General features: G+C 75.4%; 8 protein-coding genes across 18 annotated transcripts; 3 read left to right on the forward strand and 5 right to left on the reverse strand.

Annotated features, from left to right (window-relative positions):
• Positions 1-12: 12 nt before the first annotated feature.
• On the reverse strand, positions 13-3,200 carry CLP1 (cleavage factor polyribonucleotide kinase subunit 1). Its single transcript, XM_087738777.1, has 3 exons — positions 2,796-3,200; positions 1,922-2,559; positions 13-759 (listed from the first exon to the last, which is right to left on the reverse strand). The coding sequence occupies exons 2-3, from the start codon at positions 2,525-2,527 to the stop codon at positions 88-90; spliced, it is 1,278 nt and encodes a 425-aa protein (XP_087594903.1). The 5' UTR covers positions 2,528-2,559; positions 2,796-3,200; the 3' UTR covers positions 13-87.
• A 150-nt stretch (positions 3,201-3,350) lies between these two features.
• YPEL4 (yippee like 4) lies at positions 3,351-5,938 on the forward strand. 4 transcript variants are annotated; one of them, XM_087738832.1, is made up of 4 exons: positions 3,351-3,404; positions 3,937-4,266; positions 4,686-4,729; positions 5,016-5,934. In XM_087738832.1, exons 2-4 carry the CDS (start codon positions 4,123-4,125, stop codon positions 5,278-5,280), a joined length of 453 nt encoding a protein of 150 aa, XP_087594958.1. In that variant the 5' UTR covers positions 3,351-3,404; positions 3,937-4,122; the 3' UTR covers positions 5,281-5,934. The 4 variants fall into 4 exon arrangements, with proteins under 4 accessions (XP_087594958.1, XP_087594942.1, XP_087594950.1 ...); XM_087738816.1 differs by lacking the exon at positions 3,351-3,404 and having other exon boundaries at positions 3,727-4,266; positions 5,016-5,124; positions 5,443-5,938; XM_087738824.1 differs by lacking the exon at positions 3,351-3,404 and having other exon boundaries at positions 4,136-4,455; positions 5,016-5,937.
• SERPING1 (serpin family G member 1) lies at positions 5,938-12,058 on the reverse strand. 7 transcript variants are annotated; one of them, XM_087738726.1, is made up of 9 exons: positions 11,890-12,058; positions 10,298-10,365; positions 10,019-10,088; positions 9,407-9,911; positions 8,991-9,128; positions 8,707-8,910; positions 8,055-8,197; positions 7,209-7,374; positions 5,938-6,590 (listed from the first exon to the last, which is right to left on the reverse strand). In XM_087738726.1, exons 1-9 carry the CDS (start codon positions 12,052-12,054, stop codon positions 6,340-6,342), a joined length of 1,710 nt encoding a protein of 569 aa, XP_087594852.1. In that variant the 5' UTR covers positions 12,055-12,058; the 3' UTR covers positions 5,938-6,339. The 7 variants fall into 7 exon arrangements, with proteins under 7 accessions (XP_087594852.1, XP_087594834.1, XP_087594862.1 ...); XM_087738708.1 differs by having other exon boundaries at positions 7,209-7,428; positions 11,890-12,055; XM_087738736.1 differs by lacking the exon at positions 11,890-12,058 and adding an exon at positions 11,516-11,751 and having other exon boundaries at positions 7,209-7,428.
• Positions 11,386-13,251, forward strand: LOC148056987 (ubiquitin-conjugating enzyme E2 L5-like). Of its 2 annotated transcripts, XM_087738846.1 has the most exons (4): positions 11,386-11,451; positions 12,082-12,171; positions 12,709-12,895; positions 12,966-13,251. In XM_087738846.1, the coding sequence occupies exons 1-4, from the start codon at positions 11,431-11,433 to the stop codon at positions 13,130-13,132; spliced, it is 465 nt and encodes a 154-aa protein (XP_087594972.1). In that variant the 5' UTR covers positions 11,386-11,430; the 3' UTR covers positions 13,133-13,251. The 2 variants fall into 2 exon arrangements, with proteins under 2 accessions (XP_087594972.1, XP_087594983.1); XM_087738857.1 differs by lacking the exon at positions 12,082-12,171 and having other exon boundaries at positions 11,402-11,451.
• A 107-nt stretch (positions 13,252-13,358) lies between these two features.
• Positions 13,359-14,537, reverse strand: SMTNL1 (smoothelin like 1). The gene is made up of 3 exons (XM_087738872.1): positions 14,388-14,537; positions 14,129-14,280; positions 13,359-14,057 (listed from the first exon to the last, which is right to left on the reverse strand). The coding sequence occupies exons 1-3, from the start codon at positions 14,427-14,429 to the stop codon at positions 13,913-13,915; spliced, it is 339 nt and encodes a 112-aa protein (XP_087594998.1). The 5' UTR covers positions 14,430-14,537; the 3' UTR covers positions 13,359-13,912.
• Positions 14,538-14,833: 296 nt separating this feature from the next.
• LOC148056989 (uncharacterized) lies at positions 14,834-16,825 on the reverse strand. Its single transcript, XM_087738790.1, has 7 exons — positions 16,556-16,825; positions 16,379-16,444; positions 16,163-16,318; positions 15,986-16,075; positions 15,569-15,726; positions 15,254-15,280; positions 14,834-15,029 (listed from the first exon to the last, which is right to left on the reverse strand). Exons 1-7 carry the CDS (start codon positions 16,823-16,825, stop codon positions 14,885-14,887), a joined length of 912 nt encoding a protein of 303 aa, XP_087594916.1. The 3' UTR covers positions 14,834-14,884.
• Positions 16,826-18,757: 1,932 nt separating this feature from the next.
• On the forward strand, positions 18,758-19,861 carry TIMM10 (translocase of inner mitochondrial membrane 10). The gene is made up of 2 exons (XM_087738949.1): positions 18,758-18,999; positions 19,623-19,861. Exons 1-2 carry the CDS (start codon positions 18,929-18,931, stop codon positions 19,822-19,824), a joined length of 273 nt encoding a protein of 90 aa, XP_087595075.1. The 5' UTR covers positions 18,758-18,928; the 3' UTR covers positions 19,825-19,861.
• A 1,127-nt stretch (positions 19,862-20,988) lies between these two features.
• RTN4RL2 (reticulon 4 receptor like 2) lies at positions 20,989-25,225 on the reverse strand. The gene is made up of 3 exons (XM_087738923.1): positions 24,923-25,225; positions 22,678-23,162; positions 20,989-21,928 (listed from the first exon to the last, which is right to left on the reverse strand). The coding sequence occupies exons 1-3, from the start codon at positions 24,954-24,956 to the stop codon at positions 21,191-21,193; spliced, it is 1,257 nt and encodes a 418-aa protein (XP_087595049.1). The 5' UTR covers positions 24,957-25,225; the 3' UTR covers positions 20,989-21,190.
• Positions 25,226-26,407: the final 1,182 nt, after the last annotated feature.

Below are 26,407 nucleotides of genomic sequence, written 5' to 3' on the forward strand. Positions count from 1 at the left end.
GCAGCCGCCAGCGAAAGGCTTCGAGGTTTAATAACGAACGGTACAAAAGGCATCGCGTGGCGCGGCGGGCCGGGCCCCGCTCCTCCCCTACTTCAGGTCCATGAAGCGGATGTCCATGATGAGGAGGAAGCTCTTGGGCAGCGGCCGCGGCGCGGGGGAGAGCACGGTGAAGACCTGGCGCTCCAGGTCGACGCCGGTGACGACGATGAAGCCGGCCACGCTGGTCTCCGAGATGTTGTCGTCGGGGCCGTCGGCGGTGCTGACGCTCAGGAGGTGGTGCACCATGTCCCGCCCCGGCGTCACCGGCACCAGCTTCAGCTGGTTGTCCTCCTGCGACATGCCCAGGGGCAGGCAGGAGTCCGGGATGGTGGGCGCCCCCACCTTGTAGATCTTGACGTCGGAGAACTTGACGTCGAAGGCATGAGGGTAGAAGCAGCCCCGGAAGCCGTAGAAATACTCCCGGATGCGGTCGTCGCGGCATTCCCGCCGGAAGTCCTTGGAGCGCTCCACCACCCCGCCGGACTTGGGGAGCAGGACGGTGCGCACGAAGTGGGGCAGGTCCCTCTTCAGCTCGTTGTAGAGCCGCTCCTGGTCCAGCACCACCACCACGTCCACCTCGAAGGCGGAGGCGGCGTGCACCAGCGCCTGGTAGCCCGAGCCCTTCACCCAGCCGCAGGTGTTGATGACGCAGCCGCTGACGGAGGCGCGGCGGTTCACCTCGCAGCGCTGGTTGAAGACATCGGCCAGGCGGGACGTGATCTGCGGGGCAGACGGGGGAGGCGTCAGGCCAGAGAAGAGACCCTCCTGGGGCACCCACGTCCCCAGACCTCAGCCGCTCTCCCTGGCGCCGTCCCCACCTCCTCCACCACCCCAAGCCGCAGTTCCCGCAGCGGGACCACGCCGGCTCGACGGGGTGAGACGCTCGGGGGAGCGGGCGGTCCCTGAACAGCACCAGAAGGGCAGGGGGCCGGCGTGCCAGGCCCGGTCCCGCTCCTCGGGGACACAGCGATCCGCCCTCCGCGCTGTTCCGAACGCGCGCGGTTATTTACTGCTCGGGTGCAGGCGCGACGCCCGGCTCCTGGGCAGCCACCCAGGACGAAATCCTTTCCTCCCCACCCTCAACCGGTAGCCGCAAAGGGGCGATTTGCCGCGCAGAGGCTGAAGCCGTTCCTAAAACACGTTACGAGCGCTTAAGGGCGCTCGACTGCGGCAGGAGAGCCGCTTCTCTGCCCCGAGGGCGGCCAGGGCGAGGGCAGCGCGGGGCTGCGGTGGCCTTCGGCCAAGCAGGGGCCTCTGGCACCAAACCGCAGCGGCGGGAGGACCCTGGGGATTCGGGTCAGCTTTTTGGGTGCCTTCAGGATTTTCTTGGGCTTCTTTCCACCCGGGTTTCCATAACCGGAGCGCCAGGCCACAGCAGCAGGAAGGAGGGGGTCCCTGCAGGGAGGGACGCCGCGCGGTGACGGCCGCCGCGCTCTGGCTAATGCTGGCTCCACGCAAGAGCCATCAGACCGTGCCCGCGGCCGCGCTCTGCTCCCCTCTCACCTAACGCGCCCCGCGGGCCGGGCCGGCTCGGTGTGTGTGACCTGCCCTCCGCGGCCAGCCACGACTCGCAGCCCGGGAAGGGCCCGGCGCGGGGGCTCGTGGGCAGGGAAAAGCTCAGTCCTGGTCCCTCAGCTCCTCCCCTCCTCAGGGGGCTCCTCCAGCCCCTCCGCCGTCTCCACGTCGCCTCTCCCCGCGCCGCCTCGGCCCTCCCCACGGCTCCCTCGAGCTGCAGCGCCCAGAAGCGGGCGCAGGGCCCGGGGCGGGGACGCGACACAGTTTCGTACAGCGGCAGAAGCGCCGGGACGGTCCCGGGTGGCAGGGACTGCCGGAGCCCGGCTGGGAGCTGCGCCCGTCCCCGGGGCAGGGCCCCCGCACTCACCTTGTTGTAGAGCTTGATGTTGGTGCCGGGCGTGGTGGAGCCGAAGTGGTAGACGAGCGGGGCCTGGAGGGAGAAGCCCTCCTCCACGTCGGCCGGCCGCTCGATGTAGAGCGCGCCCATGGTGCCGGGGATGGAGACGGAGCCCTGGCCCACGTCCAGCTCCACGAAGGTGGGCCGGCGCCCCAGGCGCACGGCGTAGTTCAGCAGCAAGCGGCAGACGGTCGACTTACCCACGTCGGTGGGCCCCACCACCATGACGCGGGGGCCCCGCTCGTCCTCCCGCTCCGCCTGCCGCCGCATCTGCTCCAGGGCCGTGTGGGTGTTGAGGTAGAGCAGCATGGGGGTGTCCTTGGAGACGTAGGCCACCTCGGTGCGGCCGCTGAGCTGGACGGTGCAGCCGTGCCAGGTGAAGACGGCCACCTTGGCGCCGGCGTCGAAGGTGAACTTCTTGTTGCGGGTGAGCTCGGTGCCGAAGACCTCGGCCATGCCGGTCAGCAGCTCCAGCTGCACCGTCTGCGAGGCCTCCACCTCGAACCGCAGCTCCGTCTCCCGCTCCAGCTCGAACTTGGCCACCTGCTTCTTCTCCTCGCCGCCGTCGTCCGCCATGGCGCGCTGCCGGCCCGGGCCTCGCCTGCCCGCTGCGGGGAGGGCGCCGGGTGGGCGGCGGGGCCGGGCCTGCCCGCCCCGGGCCGCTGCCCCGGGCCTTGCCCGCCCCCGCGGCCGCCCCCCCCCCCCCTCCCCGGCCTGCCCCGCCCCGGGCCGCCCCCCCCCCGCTCCCCGCCCGCTGCGGGGGTCCCGGCCCGCCCCCCCCCCCGCCCCCAGGCCGTTGCCATGGCACCCGCCGGTGCCGCCCGCCCGCCCCGCGCACACCTACCGGGGCCGCCGTGCTTCCGGGCCGCCGAGGCTGCGCCGGAAGTGAGGTCAGAGAAGCGCGCCCGGGCCGTTGGGCGGGGGGAGCTGCGGCGCGGGTTGCCATGGCAGCCGCGCGGGGGGCCGCCGCGGTGACGTGCTGACGCGGGCGGGCGGGGCTCATTTACATCTCATCTGCATACGGCCCGCGCCGCGTCCCGCCGCTCCCCGCACCACGCCCCCTCCGCCGGCGCGGGCCCCGCCCTCGTCTGCATCTCATTTGCATCTCATTCGCATCTCATTTGCGCGCAGCCCCCCCCGCTCCCCCCCCCCGCCCGATTTACATCTCATCTGCGTGCGCCCGGTGCCCGGGGCGGGGGGCCCGGGGGGGCCGGGGGGCGCCGGCGCCCGCAGCGCTTCCCCGGCGGCCGGGCTGACGTCGGAGGTGCCGGGCGGTGACGTCACGGCGGCGGGGGGATGAGTCACGGTGCCGTGATGCAGTCCCCGGGCACGCAGGGCCCCCGCCCCCGCCCCCGCCCCCCCGCGGCCGCCCGCTGCCCCCGCCCGGCGCCCGCTCCGGGGACAGCGGCAGCGGCGGCGGGGACAGCGGGGACAGCGGGGACAGCGGCAGGCGGTGAGCGGCGCCCGGGCCCCCGGGACGCCCCCGGCACCCCCCCCGCGTGTCCCCCGCGACCCCCGTCCTGTCCCCGGGACCCCCGTTGTCCCCGCCGGGACCCCCAATATCCCGCCGGGACCCCCGTCCTGTCCCCGGGACCCCAAATACCCGCCATGGACCTCCATCCTCCCGCCCCGGGACCCCCGTCCTGTCCCCGGGACCCCCCGCTCCTCCCCCGGGACCCCCAATATCCCCCCGGGACCCCTGTCCTGTCCCCCCATGGACATCCACCCTCCCGTCCCGGGCCCCCCCACTCCCCACCGGGACCCCCATTGTCCCCCCGGACCCCCCCCTCCCCCGCGGGATCCCGGTCCCGTTTCGGGGAGGCCCCCCCGCCCCCTCCCTCCGGACCCCCGGTCTCCCCGGGGGCCGCCGGGAGGGGCGGTGCCGTGAGCTCGCCCGGTCGCAGCGGGCATCGGGGCGGGGGGCGCCGGGGAGGGGGGGCCCCGGCCCTGCCGCCCCCTCACCGCCTCCCCTTCACCCCTCGCAGGCCGCCCCCCCTTTTCCGCCTCCTTCTCGCCTGGGGGGGCCCGGGGCGGCGGGGCCCCCCGACCTCGCCGCGGGAGGAACGACGGCTCTTGGGGCTCTGCTGCGCTGCTTCCCCTGCGAGCGGCTCTGCGGGGGCTGCACGGTGCCCCCCGCCGCCCCGCGCCCCGCCGGGGCCCTGCCGCCCGCCATGCCCCCCGCCCGCCGCCGCCTGCCCCCCGCCGCCCGCCTGTCCCCCAGGACCTTCCACAGCTACCTGCCCCGCTCCCACCGCACCTACAGCTGCGTCCACTGCCGGGCCCACCTGGCCCGCCACGAGGAGCTCATCTCCAAGGTGCCCCCGGCGTCCCCCTGGGTGGCCCTGGGCCAGCGAGCGTCCCCCAGCATGCCCCCAGGCCAGTGAGCTTCCTCCCGAGGTGGCCCTGGGCCAGCGAGCGTCGCCCCCATGGTGCCTGTGGCGTGGCAGGTGTCCCTGCCGTGGTGTCCCCCGGGGGGTGAGCACTGCCCCAGTGTTGTCCTCGAGGTAGGGACATTCCCCACGGTGCCCCCACGGTGGCAGGCGTTGCCCCGGTGTCCCCAGAGTAGCCAGTGTCCCCCCACGGTGTCCTGGGGGTGGCAGGGGTCTCCTGCGGTGCTCCCGCGGAGGTGACCGTCTCCCCCTCGGTGTCCCCGGGCCAGCGCGTTGCATGGTGGCGATGCGGCGGGACAGGGGGACGCGGGGCGCAGCCGGTGACTCGCGCCGTGTCCCCGCAGTCCTTCCAGGGCAGCCATGGCCGTGCCTACCTGTTCAACTCCGTGTGAGTACCAGCGGGCACCCCGGGACGGCGGCCGTGGGCGGGGGGTGCCAGCGGGGGTCCTGGGCTGTGGGCACCGGGGAGGCACCCGGGGCTGCTGTCCTGGTGGTGCCGGGCTGTGCCACACCAGGCTGAGCCGTGCCAGGCTGAGCCGTGCCAGGCTGTGCCACGCCGGGCTGTGCCACGCCGGGCTGAGCCATGCCGGGCTGTGCCGTGCCGGGCTGAGCGGTGCGAGGCTGTGCCGTGCCGGTGCCCGGCGGTGGCACACCTCCCCGCTCTCCGGGCGCAGGGTGAACGTGGGCTGTGGCCCGGCGGAGCAGCGGCTGCTGCTGACAGGGCTGCACTCGGTGGCCGACATCTTCTGCCAGAGCTGCAAGACCACCCTGGGCTGGAAATACGTGAGTGCCCCCGCGCCCGGCACCCCCGCCCCGCTGCGGCGCTGCCGCGGGCTCCCCAACCCTCGCCGTGGGCACCAGCCGGGGCACCCTGAGCCCGCCCTGAGGGCACTGCCCCGGGCACCCCAAATCCCTGGTCCGGGCACCCCGAACCCGTAACGGCGGCACCACCCCGGGCACCCCGAGCCTTTGCTGTGGACACCGCGCTGGGCACCCCAAAGCCCCGGCGGAGGCGGCACCCCGGGCACCCCAACCCCACGGCCTGGGCGCCGGCGCGGGCGCCCCGTCGGGGGCACGGGGGTCTCACGCCGTCTCCCCCAGGAGCAGGCCTTCGAGAGCAGCCAGAAGTACAAGGAGGGGAAGTTCATCATCGAGATGTCGCACATGGTGAAGGAGAACGGCTGGGACTGAGGGGCTCCCCGGGGGCTCGGCGCGGGCACGGCGGGGGCACCCCCGCCCCAGCGGGCAGCCGCACCGGGGTGCTGGCGGTGGGTGCCCCCCGCCTTCGCGCCTGCCCCGGTGCCCCGCGGGCGCCCGCTGCCCGCCGGTGCCCCCCGGGGGTGCGGTGGCCCTCGCCCGCGCGCAGGGGCTGCGGGGGCTTTTCTAGGGCAATAAAGGCTTTTTTTTTTAGGAAGGTGCTGGGTGTCACCCGCCCCCGGGGCCGCCGCCTCCCCTGGCTCAGCCCTGGCACCCTGGGGTGACGCCGGCCACGCAGCCGGGCCCCGCGGGCACCCTGGCGTGGGTGGGGGCGGCCCCGATAGCCCCCCCTGCGCCCCCCGCAGCCGGGTTGCCCCCTCCCCTCCCCGCAGGCAGGAGCCAGCTGTGGTCGGTGCTTTATTGGGGCCTCGGGCCCCCGCTGATGGGGAAACTGAGGCACGGGGGGCAGGGCCCTGTACTGCCCCGTGGGGGGCGAAGGGGGAGATGGGCAGGGAAAGGGGGGCAGGGGGGGAGGTGGAGAAGGAGGGGGGGGAGAGAGGGAGAGCTGGAGGGAAGGAGGGACAGGGAGGGATGGGAGGAGAGAGGGAGGGATGAGGGAGGCTGGAAGGAGGGAGGGAGGCCTGGAGAGAGGGAAAAGAGGGAAGGTTGGAGGCTGGAGGGTGGCTGGAACGAAAGAGGGAGGGAGGGAAGGAGAGAGAAAGGGATGGAGGCAAGGAAGGGGGCAGGGACGGAGGGAGGGAAGGGGGCAGGGGGGCAGCAGAAGGCAGGCGCGGGCAGGGGTCAGGGCTGGGGGTCGCTGAGGCGGCCCATGAAGAGGGGGACGGCGCCGGCGTCGTGCCAGAGGACAAAGAGGAAGGGGCGCAGGGCCTCCAGCAGCAGGGCCGTGCGGGCCACCGAGGTGGCCATGGCGCCTGCCGCCTCCACACCGGCCTCGTCCAGCGCCAGCATGGCCCGGTGCCGCGCCGCGTCCACCGCCACCTCCGGGCCCCGCGCCAGCCCGCACAGCTCCGCGTCCAGGAACAGCCCGTAGTCTGCGGCACCCGTCCTCAGTGCCACCCCCACGGGGACACCGGGGACGCGGGAGACACCGGGGATGGACACCGGGGCCAACGGGGATATGGGTGCAGAGGGGGCGCTAGGGACACGGGGGACACTGAGGGGCCCTGGGGACACCGGGGATGTGGGGGACAGTAGGGGCACACCAGGGACACTGGGGACATCAGGGGCAAAGGAGCAATGGGGGGCAGCGGGGCGCACCAAGGGACGTGGGGGGCACCAGGGAGATGGGGGATATTGGGGACACTGGGGACGCCAGAGACAGCAGGGGCAACATGGGGACCCTGGGGGACCCTGGGGAGAAGGGGGACGTTATGGGCACCGGGGGCAGTGGGGCACATCAGGGGCACTGGGGACGGGGGGACACCAGGGACACGGGGGCACTGGGGGACCCTGGGGACACCGGGGGACGCTGGGGACATTGGGGCCCCTGGGGAAAGGGACCTGCATAGGGACCAGGGACGTCCTGCAGGGAGTGACATCATTGCACATCACCTCCTGCGCAGGAAGTGACATCATCCCTAGCCCACCCAGCCCAAGAAGCGATGTCACGGGCAGGCCCGGGGTCGGGGAGGGGGGGTCGGTGGCCTTACCCATGTCGTGGACCAGGGCCACCACATCCAGGGCGAGGTCGAGGCGCAGGCGGGGCAGGGCCAGGGCGGTGGCCTGGGGGGGGGTGCGGGCCGCCCGCCGCAGCAGCCCCAGGAAGGTGGGGGGGTCCAGCGCCCGCTCCAGGGTCCCCAGCGCCCCCGGGGGCCCCTGCGGCACCAGCACCACCAGGCTGAGCCCCCCGCTCAGCTCCAGCCGCCCCACCTGCGGGACGGACCCGGCCCTCAGTGCCACCGCGGGGACCTCACAGCCCGGCACCCCCCTCAGTGCCACCCCAGTGACGTCACAGCCCGGCACCCCCCTCAGTGCCACCCGAGTGATGTCACAGCCCAGCATCCCCCTCAGTGCCACCACAGTGACCTCACAGCCCAGCACACCCCAGTGCCACAGGAGTGACATCATAGCCCGGCATCCCTCTCAGTGCCACTGCAGTGACCTCACAGCCTGGCAACCCCCCCCAGTGCCAGGGGAATGACATCACAGCCTGGCAACCCCCCCCCAGTGCCACAGGAATGACATCACAGCCTGGCATCCCTCTCAGTGCTGTCGCAGTGAGGTCACCGCCTGGCATCCGTCCTGAGTTCCACGGGAATGATGTCACAGCCTGGCAACCCCCCAGTGCCACCACAGTGACATCACAGCCTGGCAACCTCCCCAGTGCCAGGGGTGTGACATCACAGCCCAGCTCCCCCTGCAGAGCCGCTGCAGTGAGGTCACAGCCTGTCATCCTTCCCAAGTTCCACGGGAGTGATGTCACAGCCCGGCACCCCCGGCCGTGACGTCAGAGCCCCCCAGCGCCAGGCAGCGAGGCCCCGGCCGGCGGCGGGTACCTGGACCTGCAGGCGGGGGTCGGTGAAGGAGGCCACCGGGTACTTCTTGCTGGTCATGGTGGGCACCAGGCGCGGGGGGCGCCCGGGGCGCAGGAAGGGCAGCGGCAGCGTCTTCTTGGCCTCCAGCGGCGTGCGCCAGGCGGCTGCGGGGACACGGCAGCGGGGCTGCGGGGACAGGGCGCCGGGCGGCTGCCCCGCGGGAGCCCTCGGGCTCGGCCCCACGCCCGATCCCGGGCAGATCCTGGGGCAGATCTCGAGGCCAAGCTCGAGGGCAGATCCCTGAGCCGCTTCCCCTGAGCAAGTCCTGGGGCAGATCCCAGGGCAGATCCCGGGGCCGATTCCCCAAGCAGAGCCCAGAGCAGATCCCAGAGCCAGCCCCCAGGACAGATCCCGGGGCAGATCCCAGGGCAGACCCTCGAGTCAATCCCCAGGTAGATCCCAGGGCAGATCCCAGAGCCAATTCCCTGAGCAGAGCCCAGGGTAGATGCCAGGGCAGATCCCCAGGACAGATTCCAATGGCAGATCCCAGGCAGACCCCTGAGCCAACCCCCAGGAAAGACCCCGGGGCAGACCCCTGAGCCAACCCCCGGGTAGATCCCAGTGCAGATCCATGGAGGATCCCCAGGGCAGATCCCACCGCCGGAGGCCGTACCCTGGAAGTGGACGGCGCTGAGCAGCAGCAGGCGGGGCTGGGCAGGCAGCGCGGGCAGGAGGCTGGGCAGGAGCCCCCGGCTGGCCTCGCGCACCCACTCGTTGACGCGCAGCAGGTCCAGGCTCTCGTTGCCGCTCAGCGCCCGCGGGCGGGCGCCGTAGAAGTGCCACGACTCGTTGAGGAAGCGGGGCCGGAGGTGCAGCCCTGCCCGGCGGCACAGCCGGCGTCAGCCCCGTGCCCGCCTGGCATCGGTGGCCTTGCTGGCGCCCAGCCGCCTGCCTCACCTGCGTGGTGGAAGATCTGCGCGGTGGAGAAGAACCCGGGCGCGGTGGCAAGCTGCTGCAGGGCGCCGTGCACGCAGGTCAGCTCCGGCGGGTATGCCAGGATGGCGCCCAGGCGCTCACGGGTCTCACCGCGGGCGCCTGCGGGCACAGGGGAAGCTCAGCGAGGTGCCCATGGGCACCGCTCAGGGCTGGGATGGCCGTGGGGCCGCAGGTGGGGCCCACAGCAGTGCCCATAGCGGGGATGAGAGCAGGGCCCACGGCAGAGCCCACAGCAGCGCCCACGGCAGAGTCCACGGCAGCACCCACGGCAGTGCCCATGGTGGTGCCCACAGCAGAGCCCACAGCAGAGCCCACGGCAGCGCCCACGGCAGTGCCAATAGCAGACCCCACGGCGGTGCCCGCGGGCAGCCCCTCACCGAGCAGGAGGTGCGAGAGCCCCATGGCCACGTTGATGGGGGAGAAGAGCAGGTTGGCATCGGGCTGGGCAGCCTCCGCCATGTGCTGGTAGAAGCGGAGGGCGAAGGTGCCCAGCGCCTCGGCCACAGCCGCCCGCTGCTCCCCCGTGGGCGCCCCGCAGGCCTCGGCCGGCTCCTCGTCCCCGGGGCACGGTGGGGCGCTGGTGCCCGGGGTGCTGGGGGGCCCCTGGGTGGTGCCAGCTGTGGGTGCTGCCGTGCTGCCCTTGGCCGCGGTGCCCGGCTCCTCGGGTGCTCCCTGAGGCTCCTCGGGGCTGGGGGGGTCGGTGGCCTTGAGGGGGGCATCCAAGCCAGGCAGCTCCTCGGGGTGGGCACGGGGGGTGGGCCCAGGCAGGGTGGGTGCCCCCACATCCCCCGGCGGGCCCGGGGCAGGATGGGGGGGCACCGGCGGCGTCGGTTGCTGTCTGAGCAGCTTCAGCCGGCTGGGAGAGACCTCTGGCGTGGGCACCTGGGCACGGGGACGCTGGTGAGGGTGGGCAGGGGGGCACCCAGGCGCGGGACTCAGGCGAGGGCGGGCATGGGCGCAGGGAGCCCATGTCCCTGGGCCACACTTACCAGGGTGACAGTGGCCGTGGCTGTGGCCACCAGCCACGCCAGGGGCAGCCAGAGCGTCATGGTGGGCATCCTGGTGGGCAAGCACGGGTCAAGGGCTTGACAGGCACCCAGCACCCCCACCCCAGCTCCCAGCACCCCACCTTGGCACCCAACATCCTCCCACGCCACCCCGGCACCCTGCACCCCCGCCCCGGGCACCCCCACCCACGGCGCCCCCAGGTCTGACACCCCCGGGGAGCTGGGCGCGGGGGGCAGGAGGAGGTGGCGCCCTGGGCCCACCTGGGTGCCTGGCGGGTCGGGTCCCTGCGTGTCCAGCCGGGCGCAGGGGGATCTGGCCAGATCCGGCCCTGCTGGTTAAAGATTAAGGAGGGCGGCAGGCGGCTGCCGAGGCTTCCCGTAAATCAGCCGGGGGTTGGCCAGGGCACGGGGGGGCGGCTGGGCACAGGCGCCCGGGGCAGGATGGGGCCCCCCCGCCCCTTCCATCCCTGCGTCCTGCTCTGCTCCCAGCACAGGAGGACCAAACCCCTTGGGAAGGCACCCCCTGGGAGGTGGGGTGGGGTGGGGTGCTCTAGCCACTCAGCTGCCCCCACTCTGTGACCCCTGTGGTGACAAGGGGCAGTCTAGCCACTCAACTGCCCCCTCTCTATGGCCCCCATGGTGACAAGGGGCAGTCTAGCCACTCAACTGCCCCCTCTCTGTGTCCCCTGTGGTGACAAGGGGCAGTCTAGCCACTCAACTGCCCCCTCTCTGTGACCCCCATGGTGACAAGGGGCAGTCTCACCACCCAAGCTCAGCCCAAGCTCCCTGTCCTTGTCTCTCCGATCCCCCAGTGACTCGGGGGGAGGCCCAGGCGCTGTGCCCCCTCCAGGCTCCCCCCCCCCATTTCTCTGCTGCCTGGGGTGGGGCAGGGACCACCTCGCCCCTTGCCCTCCAGCACTGGCCAAGGGAGCTCCTCGGTCCGCCCCGGCCCCACTGCACAGGGGTGACCTGGGAGCCTGCCTGCCCCACGCCTCACCAGCACCTTGGGCTGCTCCAGGAGAGTCTGGCCCCTCTCACATGGCTCCCAGCTTTCGCCCACCTCCCAGCAAGGCCTGGGGCAGGGACACCCCTGGGCCTCCCACCCTGCCAGAGCTGCCATGCCCACGGCTGCGTGGGGCAGGTCTGGCCCCTCACTGCCAACTTCTGTGGCCCCAGGCTGCCCAAGGCCCCTCTGGCCCCTCATCCCCGCCCATCTCTATGGCCCCAGGCTGCCCAAGGCCCCTCTGGCCCCTCATCCCCACCCATCTCAATGGCCCCAGGCTGCCCAAGGCCCGCCCACCTCTGGGCTTGGGGCGGGGCTAGAGCCTCTTGCCCCGCCTCCCCGGGGCGTGGCCTGGTGGAGCCCCGCCCAGAGGCCCCGGGCACTAAGGGCGATGGCGGGGAGGATCGCCAAGGTGGGCAGGGGCAGGGGCAGGGGCAGGGGGGCACCGGGGGCACCGGGGGCGGGCGCGGCCGTACCTCCCTATCGGCACCGGCGTCCTGGTGGCGGCCCCGGGCGGTGCCGGCACCGGGGCGGGGGTGGCCGAGGGATCGCGGTCCCGGGGTGCGGGGGGGACGGTCCCGGGGTGCCGGGGATGCCGGTGCGGGATGCGGGGGTGCCGGGGTGCGGGGGTGCCAGTGCCGGGGCGGCGGGGCGGCGGTACCGGGGCAAGGGGTCTCCGATGCCGGTGCGGGATGCGGGGGTGCCGGGGTGCGGGGTGAGGCGGTACCGGGGCAGGGGGTCTCCGGTGCCGGGTGCCGGTGCGGGGGTGAGGGGTGTGGCGGTACCGGGGCGGGGGTCTCCGGTGCCGGTGCGGGATGCGGGGGTGCCGGGGTGCGGGGTGAGGCGGTACCGGGGCAGGGGGTCTCCGGTGCCGGGTGCCGGTGCGGGGATGCCGGTACCGGGGGTCTCCGGTGCCGGGGCGGGGGTTCGGGGCCCCCCCGGCAGCGCCGCGCTGCGGTTTCGTTTCCCCGGCGGGGCGGGCCCCGCCCGTGGGGCGTGTCCCTTCCCCGCCCATCGCCCCGCCCATCGCCCCGCCCCGCAGGAGCTGGAGGAGGCGCGGCGCTGGGGCGGGGCCCGCGAGCTGCGGCCGCTGGAGGGGCACGTGCTGCGCTGGGAGGGGCTGCTGCTGCCCGTGCGTGGGGCGGGGCCGGGGCGGGGCCGGGGGCGGGGCCCGGGCTCTGGGGGCGCGGGGGGGTCCCTGGGCACGGGGGGATCGGGGGGGTCCGGGGCACTGGGGGGGGTCTGGGGGCGCGGGGGGTCCCTGGGCACAGGGAGGCCCCGAGGGCACGGGGGGGTCCCCTGGACACGGGGGTCTGGGGGCGCGGGGGGGGCTGAGGGCACGGGGGGTCCCCTGGGGGATGAGGGGCGGGGGGCGAGGGGGCTCCCCTGGGCACGGGGGGCTGGGGGCGCGGGGGGTCCCCCGGGGGGCTGGGGGGGCTGGGGGTTCCCCTGGGGGCTCGGGGGGGCACTCAGCAGGCGTCCCTGCCGGGGCAACGGGGGGAGGGTCCCGTGGGGACACTGCGGGGACCCCTGGGGTCCTGGGCTGGGGGCACCGGGTGGGGGTTCCCCGCCTGGGGGCGTCCCCGCGGGGGGCACTGGGGTCGGGGCCGGGACAGGGCCCCCACGGGTGCTGCGGCGGGGGCCTGAGTGCCCCCCCCCCCCCCGGCAGAACAATCCCCCGTACAACGCCGGCGCCTTCCGCTTCGAGCTGGCCTTCTCGCCCCGGCACCCGCTGGAGCCCCCCCGCGCCACCCTCCGCACCAGCATCTACCACCCCGGCGTGGGCCTCGACGGCGGCGTCTGCCAGCCCCTCACCTCCGCCCGGCACTGGGCGCCCACCACCCGCGCCACCCAAGGTGGGCGCCTCGGGGACGGGACGGGGGGACGGGGAGAGGGGCGCCCGCGCTGACCCCGCCGTGCCCGCAGTGCTGCAGGACCTGCTGCTGCTGCTGGACCACCCGGACCCCCAGCGGGTGCTGCGGCCGGAGCTGGCCCGGGAGCTCCAGGACCGGCCCGAGGTTTTCTGGCGCCGGGCGGAGGAGCACACCCGGCGCCACGCCGAGAGGCGACCCCCGGGCCCCCCCGGCCCCTGAGCCCCCGCGGCCCGCGCTCCCGGTGTCGCCCCCGGCCCTGCGCCCGCCGGCGCTGGAGCGGGGACGTGGGGGTCCCGCCTGGCACCGCCCTGCCCTGCACCTAAATCAATAAAAGTGATCCCGCTCCTGCTTCGGCTCCGTGACGCCTCGCTGGGACGGCGGGGGGCACCGGGGGGTGCTGCCCACCCTGTGCCAGCCCTGGGGGCTGCCGCCCTGCCTGCCTGTCCCCTCTGCGGCGCCGGGGCTGTGCCCACCCCGGTGCCAGCTTGCCCCAGTCCCCCGTCGCTTGCCTGGTGCCAGCGTCCTTGTGCCGCATCCCTGTGCTCACATCCCTGTGCCACGTCCCTGTGCCCACGTCCCTGTGCCACAACCCTGTGCCACATCCCTGTGCCACGTCCCTGTGCCACGTCCCTGTGCCCACGTCCCTGTGCCACAACCCTGTGCCACATCCCTGTGCCCACGTCCCTGTGCTGCATCCCTGTGCCTGCGTCCCTGTGCCGCATCCCTGTGCCCACGTCCCTGTGCCTGTGTTCCTGTGCCCACATCCCTGTGCCCGCGTCCCTGTGCCACATCCCTGTGCCCACGTCCCTGTGCCCACGTCCCTGTGCCTGTGTTCCTGTGCCCGTGTCCCTGTGCTACATCCCTGTGCCACGTCCCTGTGCCCACGTCCCCACCGCGAGAGACGAGGCCGCTGGCGCCTGGCACTGCAAGCTTTACTGCTGGGGGACGGGGCGGGGGCCGAGGTGGGGGTGGCACGGGCGGGGGCCGCAGGGGACCCCCTCAGCGCTTCTTGGTCTTCACCAGCCCCTTGGCCACCAGGCAGCGGTACAGCTCCTGCAGGTAGGTGTAGACGCACTTGGCGTCGGGCACCGGCAGCCGCACCATGTCCTCCACTTCCAGCAGCGGGGCGCAGCCCGCCCGCTCCCTGCAGGGACACGGCTGTCACCCAGGGCCACCCGCCCAGGGCCGGGGCCGGGGGCCGGGGGTTGTGCTCACTCAGCGGTGGCGAAGGCCAGGGCAAAGTTGTGCCGGCGGGCGCTGGGCTCCAGGCCGCCGTAGTCGAAGGCGTCGGGGAAGAAGCTGTGGAGGAGGGCGCAGAAGGCCAGGCCGCTGCCCCAGCTCCCCGAGAAGTTCTGCACGTCCACGTGCTGCCGCAGATGGATGGGGTCAGGCCGCCCCATGGCTGCCCCACGGCTGCCCCACGGCTGCCCCGTGGCCGCCCCGTGGCTGTGCCACGGCCGCCCCCGGCTCTCACCTGGTAGCCGCGGGTCCTGGCGCGGCACCACTCCAGCAGCATGGCCTTCACCGTGGCGGTGCCGCCCGTCCGCCTCAGGTGCGGGGCCGGCCCCGTGGCCGCCCTGCGCGATGCCGGCGCCGTGGGGCACCCCACACCCCGGCCCCCTTGGCCGACCCTCCCGGCGGTTCCCCGTTGGCCACTGTCCGCCCCGCTGGGACCCCCAGCCCCTGCCCCCGGGGGCATCCCCACTGCTCCGTCTTTGCCCCGCTGTCCCCCGTTGGCCCATTTCCCCCATGGCGGCTGTCCCGGGGGCTCCCTGTTGGCCAGTGGCCCAGTAGCCCCCTGCCCCATGGCCCCCCAATGCCCCATGGCCACCCAATAACCTCCCATTGCCCCATGGCCTCCCAGTACCCCCAATACCCCATGGACCCCTGCCCCATGGCCCCCCAACAGCCCCTGACCCATGGCCCCCCATTGCCCCATGGCCCCCCAGTACCCATGGGGCCGGGCCCCTCTCACCCTCCGAACTTCTCCAGGATGGCGCTGCGCCCCTGCGCCCGGGCACTCGCCCGCGGCCGCCCCCCGGCCCCCTCCGGTCTCGGCCTCAGCCCCGCCGTCCCGGGGGGCGCCCGGCCCCGCGGCCCCGCTGCCGGCGCACCCCTGCGAGCACAGGGGCAGCCCCGTGGGTGGGGACGAGGGCACCGCTGCGGCTGCCGCCCGTGGGGACGGGGCATTGGGGTGCCGCCCGTGGGGATGCAGGGCTGTGGGCTGCCAGCCTGGGGCACGGGGCCGTGGGTGCCCGCGGTGGGGCAGGGCTATGGGGCAGCCCGATGCTGGCCCCCCGTGGGGCACCCACGGGGCCGTGCCCCCCCGCCCACACTCACCTCTCGCTGCCCCCCGCGCCCCCGGTGGTGCCAGCTGCGAGGGAGAGAGGAGGGGTCAGCGGGCGGGAGGGCACCCACCTCCCCTGCGGGCACCAAATGGGGGGCGTCCCTGGGGCACCCTCAGGGGTAGGGGGCTGGAGGTCCTCCCCCCCAGGAAGGGACATGGGGGATCTGTCGGGGACCCCATGGAGGGGGGACACTGTGTGGGCAGCGGTGACCCCAGCGGACGCCGGTGCCACCGCAGGGCCCTGCCCGCGCTGCCCGCCCTGCCCAGCGCGGCCCTTACCTGTGGGGGACGTGGGGGACGTGGGGGATGTGGGGGACGTGGGGGATGTGGGGGATGTGGGGGAGACAGGGGACAGGGGGGACGTGGGGGAGAGGGGGGATGTGGGGCTGGTGGCCCCCCCTGGGGACGAGCAGGGGGGGAACTCAGGCCACAGCTCATCCTCCTCGTCCTGCAGCCAGGCGGGCTCCTGCGGGCACAACCGGGGTGGCACTGCCAGCACGGGCGCTGCCATGCTGCCCTGGCACGGCCACGCTGCCCTGGCACTGCCAGCACAGGCACCATCACCCTGCCCCGGCACTGTCACCCTGCCCTGGCATTGCCAGCACGGGCATGGCCACCCTGCCCTGGCATGGCCACCCCTGTCCCCACCCCTACCACCCCTGCCGCCCGCCCTGCCACCCCAGTGTCCCTGGCAGTGCCACCCCCGTCCCTGTGCCCCCCCTCACCTGCCGGCCCCGGGTGCTGCCCGCTGCTGCCGGCCCCGGCCCGGCCTCCTGCGGCCCCTCCGCAGCCCCCGCCCTGGCACCCCCGGCCGCCTCTGCCCCGGCACCGCTGCCGGCACCCCCAGCACCCCCGGTGTCACCCCCGGCGTCCCCAGCACCGCTCCTGCCGTCCTTCGGTGCCTCTGCCCTGGTGTCGCTCCCGCCATCCCCTGACACCCCAGTGCTGCCCCCGGCACCCCCCGTGGCATCGCCCCCCGCCTCCCCAGCCGCCTCCGCCTGGGCATGGCCCCCCGCGTCCCCTGCGCCCGTCACCTCACCCCCTGCGTCCCCTGCGGCCTTGACCTCACCCCCCGCCTCCCCTGCGGCCTTGACCTCAGTCCCTGCACCCTGAGCTGCCTTGTCCTCCGTCCCCGTGTCCCCTGCACCCTTGTCCTCGCTCCCCGTGTCCCCTGCACCCTTGTCCTCCGTCCCCGTGTCCCCTGCACCCTTGTCCTCTGTCTCCGTGTCCCCTGCGCCCTTGTCCTCGCTCCCCGCATCCTGAGCCACCTCGCTGTCACCCCCTGCTCCCCCGGCATCGCCCCCCGCATCCTCAGCCACCGCCGCCTTGGCGTCGCCCCCCGCGCCCCCGCCCTCCCCCCCCCCGGCCCCTGCGCCCCCGCCGCCCCCCGCCTCCCCCCCCGCCGCCCGGGGGTCCCCCCCGCCGTGCTGGGCTGCCGCCTCCCCGCTGCCCGCCCCCCCACCCCCCGGCCCCGCGGGGGGGCGAGGGGCAGCCCCGGGGGTGGGGGTGCCGGGGGTGCCGGGGGTGCCGGGGGTGGGGGTGTCGGCGTCTCCCTGGGGCTCCATGCTGCTGCGGTCACTGCTGCAGGGGCACAGGGCTGTCACTGGGGTGCCCCCCGCTGCCCCCCCGGCTTGCCCGTGCCCCCCATAGCCCCCCAGCCCCGTTACCCCCCCGCCCCTGTCCCCATGCCCCCCCCCGGCCCTGGCACCCCCATTTCCCCACCCCGGGCACCCCCGCTGCCCCTGCCCAGCCCCCGGTCCCCATCCCGGCTCCCCCATGTCCCATCGCGACACCCCAATACCCCAGCCTGGCCCCCCACCTCCTCCAGCCCCCCCAGGCCCTGTACCACCCCCGGCTCCCCGTGTCCCCTCCCGACCCCTCGAACTCTGTCCCCACTCCCCCAGACCCCCCCAACCCCTACAACCCCCCAGCCCCCCCAGCCCCTGCTATTCCCCCTTCCGACCCCCCCAAACCTCCATCCCGACGCCCCATTCCCCCTCCCGACCCCACAAACCCCATCCTCACCCCCCATTGCCCCTCCCGACCCCTATAACCCCCCCGGCCCCCCCACCCCCAACCCCTCCTATTCCCCCTCCCGACCCCCCAAGCCCCGTCGTGACTTTCCCCAAACCCCCCCGGCCCCCCGGCCCGGACCTCCCTGTCCCCGGTCCCCCCGGCCCCCCAGTCGCCCCGACCCGTACCCCGGTCCCCGGTCGCCCCGGTCCGCACCCTCCGGCCCGTACCCCGCGGTCCCCCGGCCCGTGCCCCCGGTCCCCATAGCCCCCGGCCCGTGCCCCGGTCCCCGTCCCCCCGTCCCGTACCCCGTACGCCGGTCCCCGGTCCCCGTCCCCCCCGTCCCGTCCCCCGGTCCCGGCCCCCGCCCCTCCCCTCCCGCGCTATTTTTACCGGGCGCAGGTGCCGCCTTCACTCACCGCCCACCCGCGGGGCGCGGGGCGCGGGGCGCGCGTGGGGCCGGGCGCGGGGCAGCGCGCGGGCACGGGGGGGCACGGCGACACGGCGACATTCCCGCCCGACATCGGGCACCCCCAAAGGAGCCCACGGGGGGAGCGGCGGGGCAGGGGGGGCCCGGGGGGGCGCGGAGACCCCGACCGGGACGGGGAGACTTGGGGGGACAGAGACACGGGGGGGACATCGGGGACACGGGGGGCATCGGGGGACACGGGTGTCACAGACACGTGGGGCACGTGGGGCACATGAAGGGGCAGGGCGACATTGGGGGACATCAGGGGACACGGGGGGTCACAGCCACACGGGGGACGTGGGGGACAGAGGGACACGAGGGACATCGGGGGACACAGGAGGCCACAGGCATATGGGGGACACGGGGGACACGGGGGGACAGAGGCAGACGGGGGAGGTGGGGGACATCAGGGGACACTGGGAACACGGGAGGCTCACGGACGCGTGGGGGACGTGGGGGACACGGACACACGGGGGACATGGGGGAACACGGGAACATCGGGGGACGGGGGGGGTCACAGCCACACGGGGGACGTGGGGGACACAGGGACACGAGGGACATCGGGGGACACCAGAGGACATCGAGGGACGGCGGGGACACGGACACACGGGGGCCACGGGGGGACGCGGGGGACCTGCAGGACACGGGGGGCAGAGACACCAGGGGACGGGGGCCACGGGGGCCAGGCGGGGCTGGGGCGGCGGGGCCAGACCGGGGGGCACGGGGCCAAACCGGGGGGCACAGGGACCCGGGGACAAACCGGGGGCCGCGGAGCCCGCGGTGCCCCCGCCCTGGCCCGGGGGCGGTGCCCGGTGCCGGCCCCGCCCCCTGTGGCGCCGGCCCCGCCCCCTGCCGGGCAAAGGGCTGGCAAAGCGCGCGCCTTCCCCTCCCACCGCCTCCCCTCCTCTCCTTGGCTGCCGCGCCGCCACGCCCCCTCCGCGGCGCCCTATCAGCGTTGGGAACGCGCTCCTGTTCCCCCACCCTCCTGGCTTCTATTGGCTGAGGCCGGCGGCGGGGCGGGGCGGTTCTGCGTGTGGGCGGAAGCGCGGCGCCCACGTGCTTCCTGCCGGGAGCCGCCGCGGGGTCCCGGGCCGAGCCGATCCGGGCCGATCCGGGCCGAGCCGATCCGGGCCGGGCCGAGCCGAGCGGAGCCGAGCCAGGCCGATCCGCGCCGGTCCCGGCCGCCATGGACCCGCTGCGGGCCCAGCAGCTGGCGGCCGAGCTGGAGGTTGACATGATGGCCGACATGTACAACCGGTGCGCCCGGCCGGGGGTGCCCGGGGCTGGGGGGCTTTGGGGGTGCTGGGGGCTTTGGGGGTGCCCGGGGCTGGAGGGCACTGGGGGTGCTGGGGGCTTTGGGGGTGCCCGGGGCTGGGGGGCTTTGGGGGTGCTGGGGGCTTTGGGGGTGCCCGGGGCTGGGGGGCACTGGGGGTGCTGGGGGCGTTGGGGGTGCCCGGGGCTGGGGGTGCCCGGGGCTGGGGGGCACTAGGGGTGCTGGGGGCTTTGGGGGTGCTGGGGGCTTTGGGGGTGCCCGGGGCTGGGGGTGCCCGGGGCTGGGGGGACACGGGGGGCGCTGGGGGCACTGGGGGTGCTGGGGGCACTGGGGCTGGGAGGGGGCGCTGCGGGGGGGGCACCCTGGGGGGTTCTGGGGGTGCCTGGGGCTGGGGGGTGCTGGGGGCACTGGGGATGGGGAGCACTGGGGGGTATCAGAGATGCTGGGGGACCCTGGGGTGCTGGGAGGCACTGGGGGAGCCTGGGGATGGGGGACCCTGGGGGGTTCTGGGGTGCCCAGGGACGGCGGTGGCCCTGGGGGACAGGAGGTGCTGGGGCCTGGGGCGCGGCAGGGCCGGCGGGGGGCTGAGGGTGCCGGTGCCGTGCAGGATGACGCAGGCCTGTCACCGAAAGTGCGTCCCCCCGCACTACAAGGACGCGGAGCTGTCGAAGGGGGAGAGCGTCTGCCTGGACCGCTGCGTGGCCAAGTACCTGGAGGTCCACGAGAGGATGGGGAAGAAGCTGACGGAGCTGTCGCTGCAGGACGAGGAGCTCCTCAAGCGCATGCAGCAGGGCACCGGCACCGCCTGAGCCCCCCGCCCCCCAATAAACTGGAGGCTTTGGCCCAGCCGGTTTCCTTCCCTCGCCCCCCACCCCGTGGTGACGTGCGGGGTGGGTGCCGGTGGGTGCTGCTGGGGAGCCCCCCCTCGCCGTCCCCGGCCGCCACGTGCCGCGTCCTTGAGGGGGGCACCCCGGGTGCCCCCCCGCCATCCCCAGCCCTGGTAATCCCCGGGATTAGGCAGAGCCGGGCTGAGCCCCTCATAATCCCCTGCGGGGTGGGGACGGGGCTCTGCCCCTCCCTGTCTGCCGGCCGGGGGCACCGGGGGGGTCGCAGCTGGGGAGAGCCCACCCCGCACTGGGACAGCCCTGGGGCAGCCGGAGAGGGACGGGCACGCAGGGACGCCCGCACAGGGGACCCCCGAGACCCCCATCCCCAGTCAGGGACACACAGACTGGGACCACGCAGGGACACCCAAGCAGGGACAGCCCAGAGACACCCACGCCTGGACAAGGACCACGCGGGGACATCCAGGGACGCCTGGGGAGGGACTGCAGGGACAGCCCGGACACGCACAGACGTACCCGCGCACCCACGGGGACAGTCGGAGAGGGCCGGGGACACCCACACGGGGACACCCGGAGAGCTACACCAGCACAGGGACACCCCGACCCTGGGTGAAGGACAGCTGCAGAGGGACACCCACCCAAAGGGACCCAGGCCACGAGCGGGCAGCGTCCGTGTGTCTGTACATCCGCAGCCCGGCGGTGCGTGCGCTGTCGGTGCCTGCCGGGAAGTGGGTCAGGCCGCGCAGGGCGCGAGTGACGGCGTGGGCGGTGGCCCGTGGCTCCTGTTACACCCGCCGGCCGCCCGCACTGCCAGCACCCTGCGAAGGGTGCGGGGCGCCGGCGACGCGGGTGTTGCCAGGCGGGGTGACGGCGGTTGTGTCAGCAGGCCCCGCAGTGGCGGGTGCTGCACGGCAGCGGGTGCGTGCTGCACACCCTGCGGCTCAGGGTGCAGCCCCGCGGGGGGCGTCCATCTGTCTGTCCCCCCACCCGTCCCCCCGCCGCACTGTGCACGCCTTGCTGCCCGCCAGCCGCCCGGCGCGGCGGTGGTGCCATCAATATTTCAGGAGGAGCAGGCGGTGACCTGGAAAGGCAGCGGCCCCCCCGCCCCCCGCAGCAGCCAGGCCCCGCTCTCCCAAAATAAGACCATTTTTAATAAATAATTTCCCACCTTTCGGTTCCTGTTGGGGGTTTTTCCCGCTGAGGCCGGGGGGGACCCCGCTGCATCCTGCGCTGCCCCCGGCCGCCCCCCACAGTTCTCGGGGCCCCCCCGGGGAGAAGGGGGGCACAGGCACCCCGAGGGGCCGGGAACCCCTGGGGCGCCGGGGGGGGCTCAGAGCCGGGGCAGGAGCAGACCCAGGAGGGGCAGGAGGACGGGGGGCTGGCGGGGGGCGGCGGCGGCCGGGGGGGCACAGGGTGCCCTGGGGCAGCGGGCGTCCACGGGGGGGCCGCGGGAGTCACGGGAAGGGGGGGGCGGCCGGGGCTGGGGTCCCCGCAGGTCGTGGGGGGGCAGGCCATCGCGGTAGAAGGCAGAGGGCGGCGCGGCCGGGAGGGTGCCGGGGCGACCCAGCGCCCGCCCGGGGGTGCCCATCACTGCCACCCCGCCGCCGCCACCACCACCGCCGCCATCTTCCTCCTCCTCCTCCTCCTCGGGGCAGGCGTCGAAGTCGCGAGGGCGGAGGTGGCGCAGGTCGGTGCCGCGGCGGTGCGGGGGGCTGGCGCAGGGGACGGGGGAGCTGGAGACGCGGGTGCGCCGGAACCAAGCCCAGAGCGGGCGAGCGCGGCAGTCGCAGGCCCAGGGGTTGGCGTTGAGGCGCAGGAACTGGAGGGCGGGCAGGGCGGCCAGCGGGTCCCCGGGCAGCGCCACCAGGCTGTTGTTGAACAGGTAGAGGATGGTGAGGCGGGCCAGGCCCCGGAAGGCGCGGCGGTGGATGGCGACCAGGCGGTTGGCGTGCAGCAGCAGGCGGTCCAGGCTGGGCAGCCCTCGGAAGACGCCCTCCGATAGCGCCCGCACCCGGTTCCCGTGTAGGAAGAGGTGGCTCAGGTTGGCCAGGTCGGCAAAGAGGTCGTCCTGCGGAGGAGAGGGGAGAGCGGGGTGGGTACGGTGCGAGCAGCCCCACCGGGGTCCCCCCAGCTCTGCCCCGCGTCCCTGCGCGCTGGGCATCACCTGGAGACCTGCCCATGGGCATCCCGCAGAGCCCTGCCCCGTGTCCCTGCTCCATGGGCCGTGCCCGGAGTCCTGCCCCGTGTCCCAGTCCTGCAGGCATCACCCATCACCGTGTCCCTGCTCCATGGGCATCACCCATCACCCTGTCCTGTGTCCCTGCTCCATGGGTGCCACCCGTGTCCTGTGCCCCCGCTCCGCGGGTATCACCCATCACCGTGTCCTGTGTCCCTGTTCCCTTGCCATCACCCTGTTCTGTGTCCGTACTCCATGGGCATCACCCTGCCCCGTGTCCCTGTCCTGCAGGCATCACCCATCACCCTGTCCTGTGTCCCTGCTCCATGGGTGCCACGCGTGTCCTGTGCCCCTGCTCCATGGGTGCCACCTGTGTCCTGTGTCCCTGCTCCACGAGCGTCACCGGTCAACTCTGCCCCACGTACTGGCTCCATGAGCATCACCCTGCCCCACGTCCCGGCTCCACAGCGTCACCCATGGCCCTGCCCCACGTCCCTGCTCCATGGCTGTCACCCGTCCCCTTGACCTGTGGGGCTCCCGCAGAGCCCAGCCCCGCGCCCATGCCCTGAAGGCGTCGCCCACCACCCTGCCCCACAGGCACCCCACGGCCGCGCCGGGGCAGCCCCGGGGCCGTGGCGGACCTGGAGGTAGAGCAGCCCGTTCTCCTGCAGGTAGAGGTACTGGAGGCTGTGGAGGCCGCGGAAGATGGCGCTGGGCAGGCTGGCCAGCTGGCACCGGTAGAGGTGCAGGGCCTGGAGGCGCCGGAGGCCGTGGAAGGTGTCGGGGGCCAGGACGCGGAGGTGGGGGTTGTCACCCAGGTCGAGCTCCTCCAGGGCGGGCAGGTGGCGGAAGGTGCCCGGCTGGATGGAGGAGATGTTGTTGGAGTAGAGCCAGAGGGTGACGGTGCTGGGCCCGAAGGTGCCCGCCCGCAGCGCCCCGATGACGTTGTTCTGCAGGAAGAGGCGGCGGGCACCGGGCGGGAGCCCCGCGGGCACCGAGGAGAAGTTGTTGGCCTGGCAGCTGACGGTGGGCGGCGAGACGTAGCAGGTGCAGAGCGCGGGGCAGGCGGGCGCCCCGCCGGGCACCCACGCCAGCGCCGCCAGCAGCAGGGCCGCCAGGCGCCCGCCTGCGGGCACAGCGGGGCGTCAGCGCGGGGCATCGTCTGGGGCGCTGCCCCGGCCCGGCCCTGCGCGCCCGCCGCCCCGGCGGGGTCCTCCCGGGCAGCCCCCCGGGGCACGGGGCGCCCTGGGAGCTGCACCCCGAGGAGCCCCCCGGGGCCGTGCCCACCCACGTGGCCGCGGTGCCCCGGGAGCCCCCCAAGGCCATGACCGCCGCGTATGGCCGTGGTCCCCTGGGAGAACCCCAGGTCCATGACCACCATGGGGCTGGGCACCCCGAGGAGCCCCCCAGGCCCACAACCACCCCATAGGGCCATGGTGCCCCAGGAGACCCCACGGCCATGCCCACCCTACCGGGCTGGGCGCCCCTAGGAGCCCCCCAGGCCCACACCAGCCCCACAGGGCCGTGCTCCCCAAAGACTCCCCAAGGCCATGCTGCCCCATAGGACCGTGGTCGCCCCATGGGGCTGGGCGCCCCGAAACGCACTGCCTCCCCGGACTGCGCTCCCCTGGGACCCCATGGGTCCCCACGTGGCCACGGTCCCCGGGGACCCTCCCCACTCAGGGTGGGGGCCATCCCCCCCCCATAGCCCCACGACAACGGGGCGGCGCCACGTGCGCGCGTGCGGCGGCCACGTGCGGGGCGGGACGCGCGTGGGCGAGGGGCTGACGCTCTCGCCGGTGACACGCGTTGCCGCCGCCACTCCGGGTGTTCAGCGTCGCCGCTTCCCCCACCCGTGTCCATCCCCCCCCCCCCCCCCCACCCCGTTCTCCACGGCTGCAACCCGAGCGCTTCATCCATAATTCAGCCCGGCGGCCTGGCCCCACGCCCGGGGATGCGGGGATGCTCCCAGCCGCCGGTACCGGGGGTGGGGAGCACAGTGGGGCGTGCTGGCCCCCCCGGTGCACCGGAGGGGGCCACCCCCCCCCCCCCCCCCCCCGCGGCACCGCGGGGGGGGGCACCCCCCACCCACCCACCCACGAAGGCGTCGGGCGCAGCTGCTCGGCGCCGCCCCCTCCCCCGGCGCCCCGTGCCGGCGTGCGCCCCCCACCCGCGTCCCATCTGTCACTCCCCCTCGCCGCGGGCTGACTCAGTTGGGAGCTGAAGTCACCGATTCCCGGGCATTTTTTTTTTTTTTTTCTGTGCTCCCCCCCCCCCTTGCCCAGGTACGGCGCCGTTCGTGGGTACCCCACGGAGCCGCGGGACCCACCCGCGGGGTGCCCCGGGCACTCTTTGCACACCAGCGGTGCTCACACTTTGCAACGGCGGCCCCCCACGCCGGGCTGGGGGTCCCGGGGTACCCCCGTGGGCGCCGGGGTACCCCCCCACGCCGGACGGCGAATCCCGGCCATCCCCGTGGGCACCCTGGGCTGCACCCACGCCCCCGGCTGCGCGCCCCGGGGTGGCGCCGGGCACCCACGGGGGTCCCGGGGCACCCCCACGCCGGGCTGCGCGCCCCGGAGCCGCAGCGGGCACCCGCACGTCGGGCTGGGCGGGCGCCGGGCACCCCGCGGGTCGCGGGGCTCCCCCACGCCGGGCTGCGCGCCCCGGAGCCGCGCCGGGCGGCCCGTGGGCGGCGGGGGATCGCCCCCCCCCCCCCCCGCCCCGGCGCGGCCCCGGGCTCCGCACGCAGCCCCGGGGCGGCCCCAGCCCGCGCCGCCGCCGGCACCCCCGGGGCGCCCCGAGGCGGGACCGGGCGCTGCGGGGCGGCTCCACCCCCCCGGGCCCGCCCGACACCCGCGGGCCCCCGCCCGTCCCCCCGCCTACCTTGGGGCAGGTCCCGGGCCGCGGGGGGCCGCATGGCGCGGCGGCCGCTCAGGCGCTGCCCGCTGCCCCGGGGCTCATGGCCGGTGCCGGCGGGGCTGCTCGCCCCCTTCGCCTTCGCCCCCGCCGCGCCGCCGGGAGCGGGAGCAGCAGCAGCAGCAGCAGCAGCAGGAGTCGCCGCCGCCGCCGCCCCGGGGCATGGCACGGGCGGGCTGCGGGCGCGGGTGGGCTCGGCCGGGCTGGGCTGGGCTCGGCGCTGCCCGCGGCTCCGGTGGGGCTGCGCCCTGCCCCGCGCCGCGCCTTATCCCGGGGCGGCCGCGCTCCGCCCCCCGCCGCCGGCCCCGCCGCTTAACCCTTCCCGGGCCGGCCCGCCCCGCCCCACGCGGGGGGGCCCACGGGGGACGCGGAGCGCGGGACGCGCGGCCGGACCCTCGCGGGGGGCCGGCGGCGGGGACGCGGGGCTGGGCCGTGGGTGCCCCCGCTGGGGACGCGGGGGGGGGACGGGAGCGCGGGGCGCGGCGGGTGGGGCCCTCCCGCCACCCCGGGACTCGCGCGGGGCCGTGGGGCCGCCGGGGAGCCCGGCGGGGGCTGCCCACGCGTGGGTGCCGCGGGGCCGGGAGCCCGGCAGCCCGCGCAGCGCCCGGAGGGCACCCGGCGCGGCGAGGCGGGGCTCGCTCCGCGCCCACGCGGGACCGCGGCGCTGTCCCTGGTGCCGGAGCCGCCGCTGTCCATGGTGCCGAGCGCGCCGCGCCCACCCGGGACAGCGGCCATCGCCCCCCGCGTGGGGCCGCGCCGGCGGGACGCGGGGCCAGGGTGCCTCGCCGCGGCCCCCACGCCGGAGCCCGCGTGGGGTGGGGAGGGGGCACGCGTGGCCGCGCCGGGCTGCGGCGGCACAAGCTGGCACCGGCGGCGTGTTTGCGGCGGCGTCTCCGGTGCGGCTCCCGGCGAGCAAAATACCACAAGCTGGCGCGGCAGGCGCGGCGGGCACGCGTGGGTGCGGGCGTGGGCGGCGCGGGGCTGACTCAGGGGCCGCCATCCGCTCCCCGCCCGCCGCTGCCCCCGGCGTCCCCGGCGCCGGCCCACGGCCGCCCGGGCAGGGGCACCCCGGGGCTGTGCCGGGGAGGGGGCGCCCACCCCGGGGGTCTGCGGGGCCCGGGGGGCGCCCGCCGGTGGGTGCCCGTGCCCACCCGCCTGGGGGGCACCCGGGCACGGCGGTGCGGGGGGACAGGCCCTGCCACCACTGGCTGGGCCCGGGGCGGGCGGAGGGGGTCCAGGAAGGGACGGGTGGAAGGATGGCCTGGTGGAGGGCAGCTGAGGAGGCAGACAGATGGACGGGTGGAGGACAGCTGGGGAGGTGGATGGACAGATGGACGGATGGACGGATGGGTGGAGGGAAGGGCGGGCGAGGGCAGGAGGGCTGGCGGGCCGCAGGCAGGGCAGGTCGTGGGCAGCTGGATGGGCAGTGGGACAGACGGACAGCCGAATGGG

The sequence above is a fragment of the Nipponia nippon genome, unplaced genomic scaffold, assembly GCF_047370975.1.
Source record: "Nipponia nippon isolate SJK-2023a ecotype South Korea unplaced genomic scaffold, ASM4737097v1 scaffold_10, whole genome shotgun sequence".
Taxonomy (NCBI): domain Eukaryota; kingdom Metazoa; phylum Chordata; class Aves; order Pelecaniformes; family Threskiornithidae; genus Nipponia; species Nipponia nippon.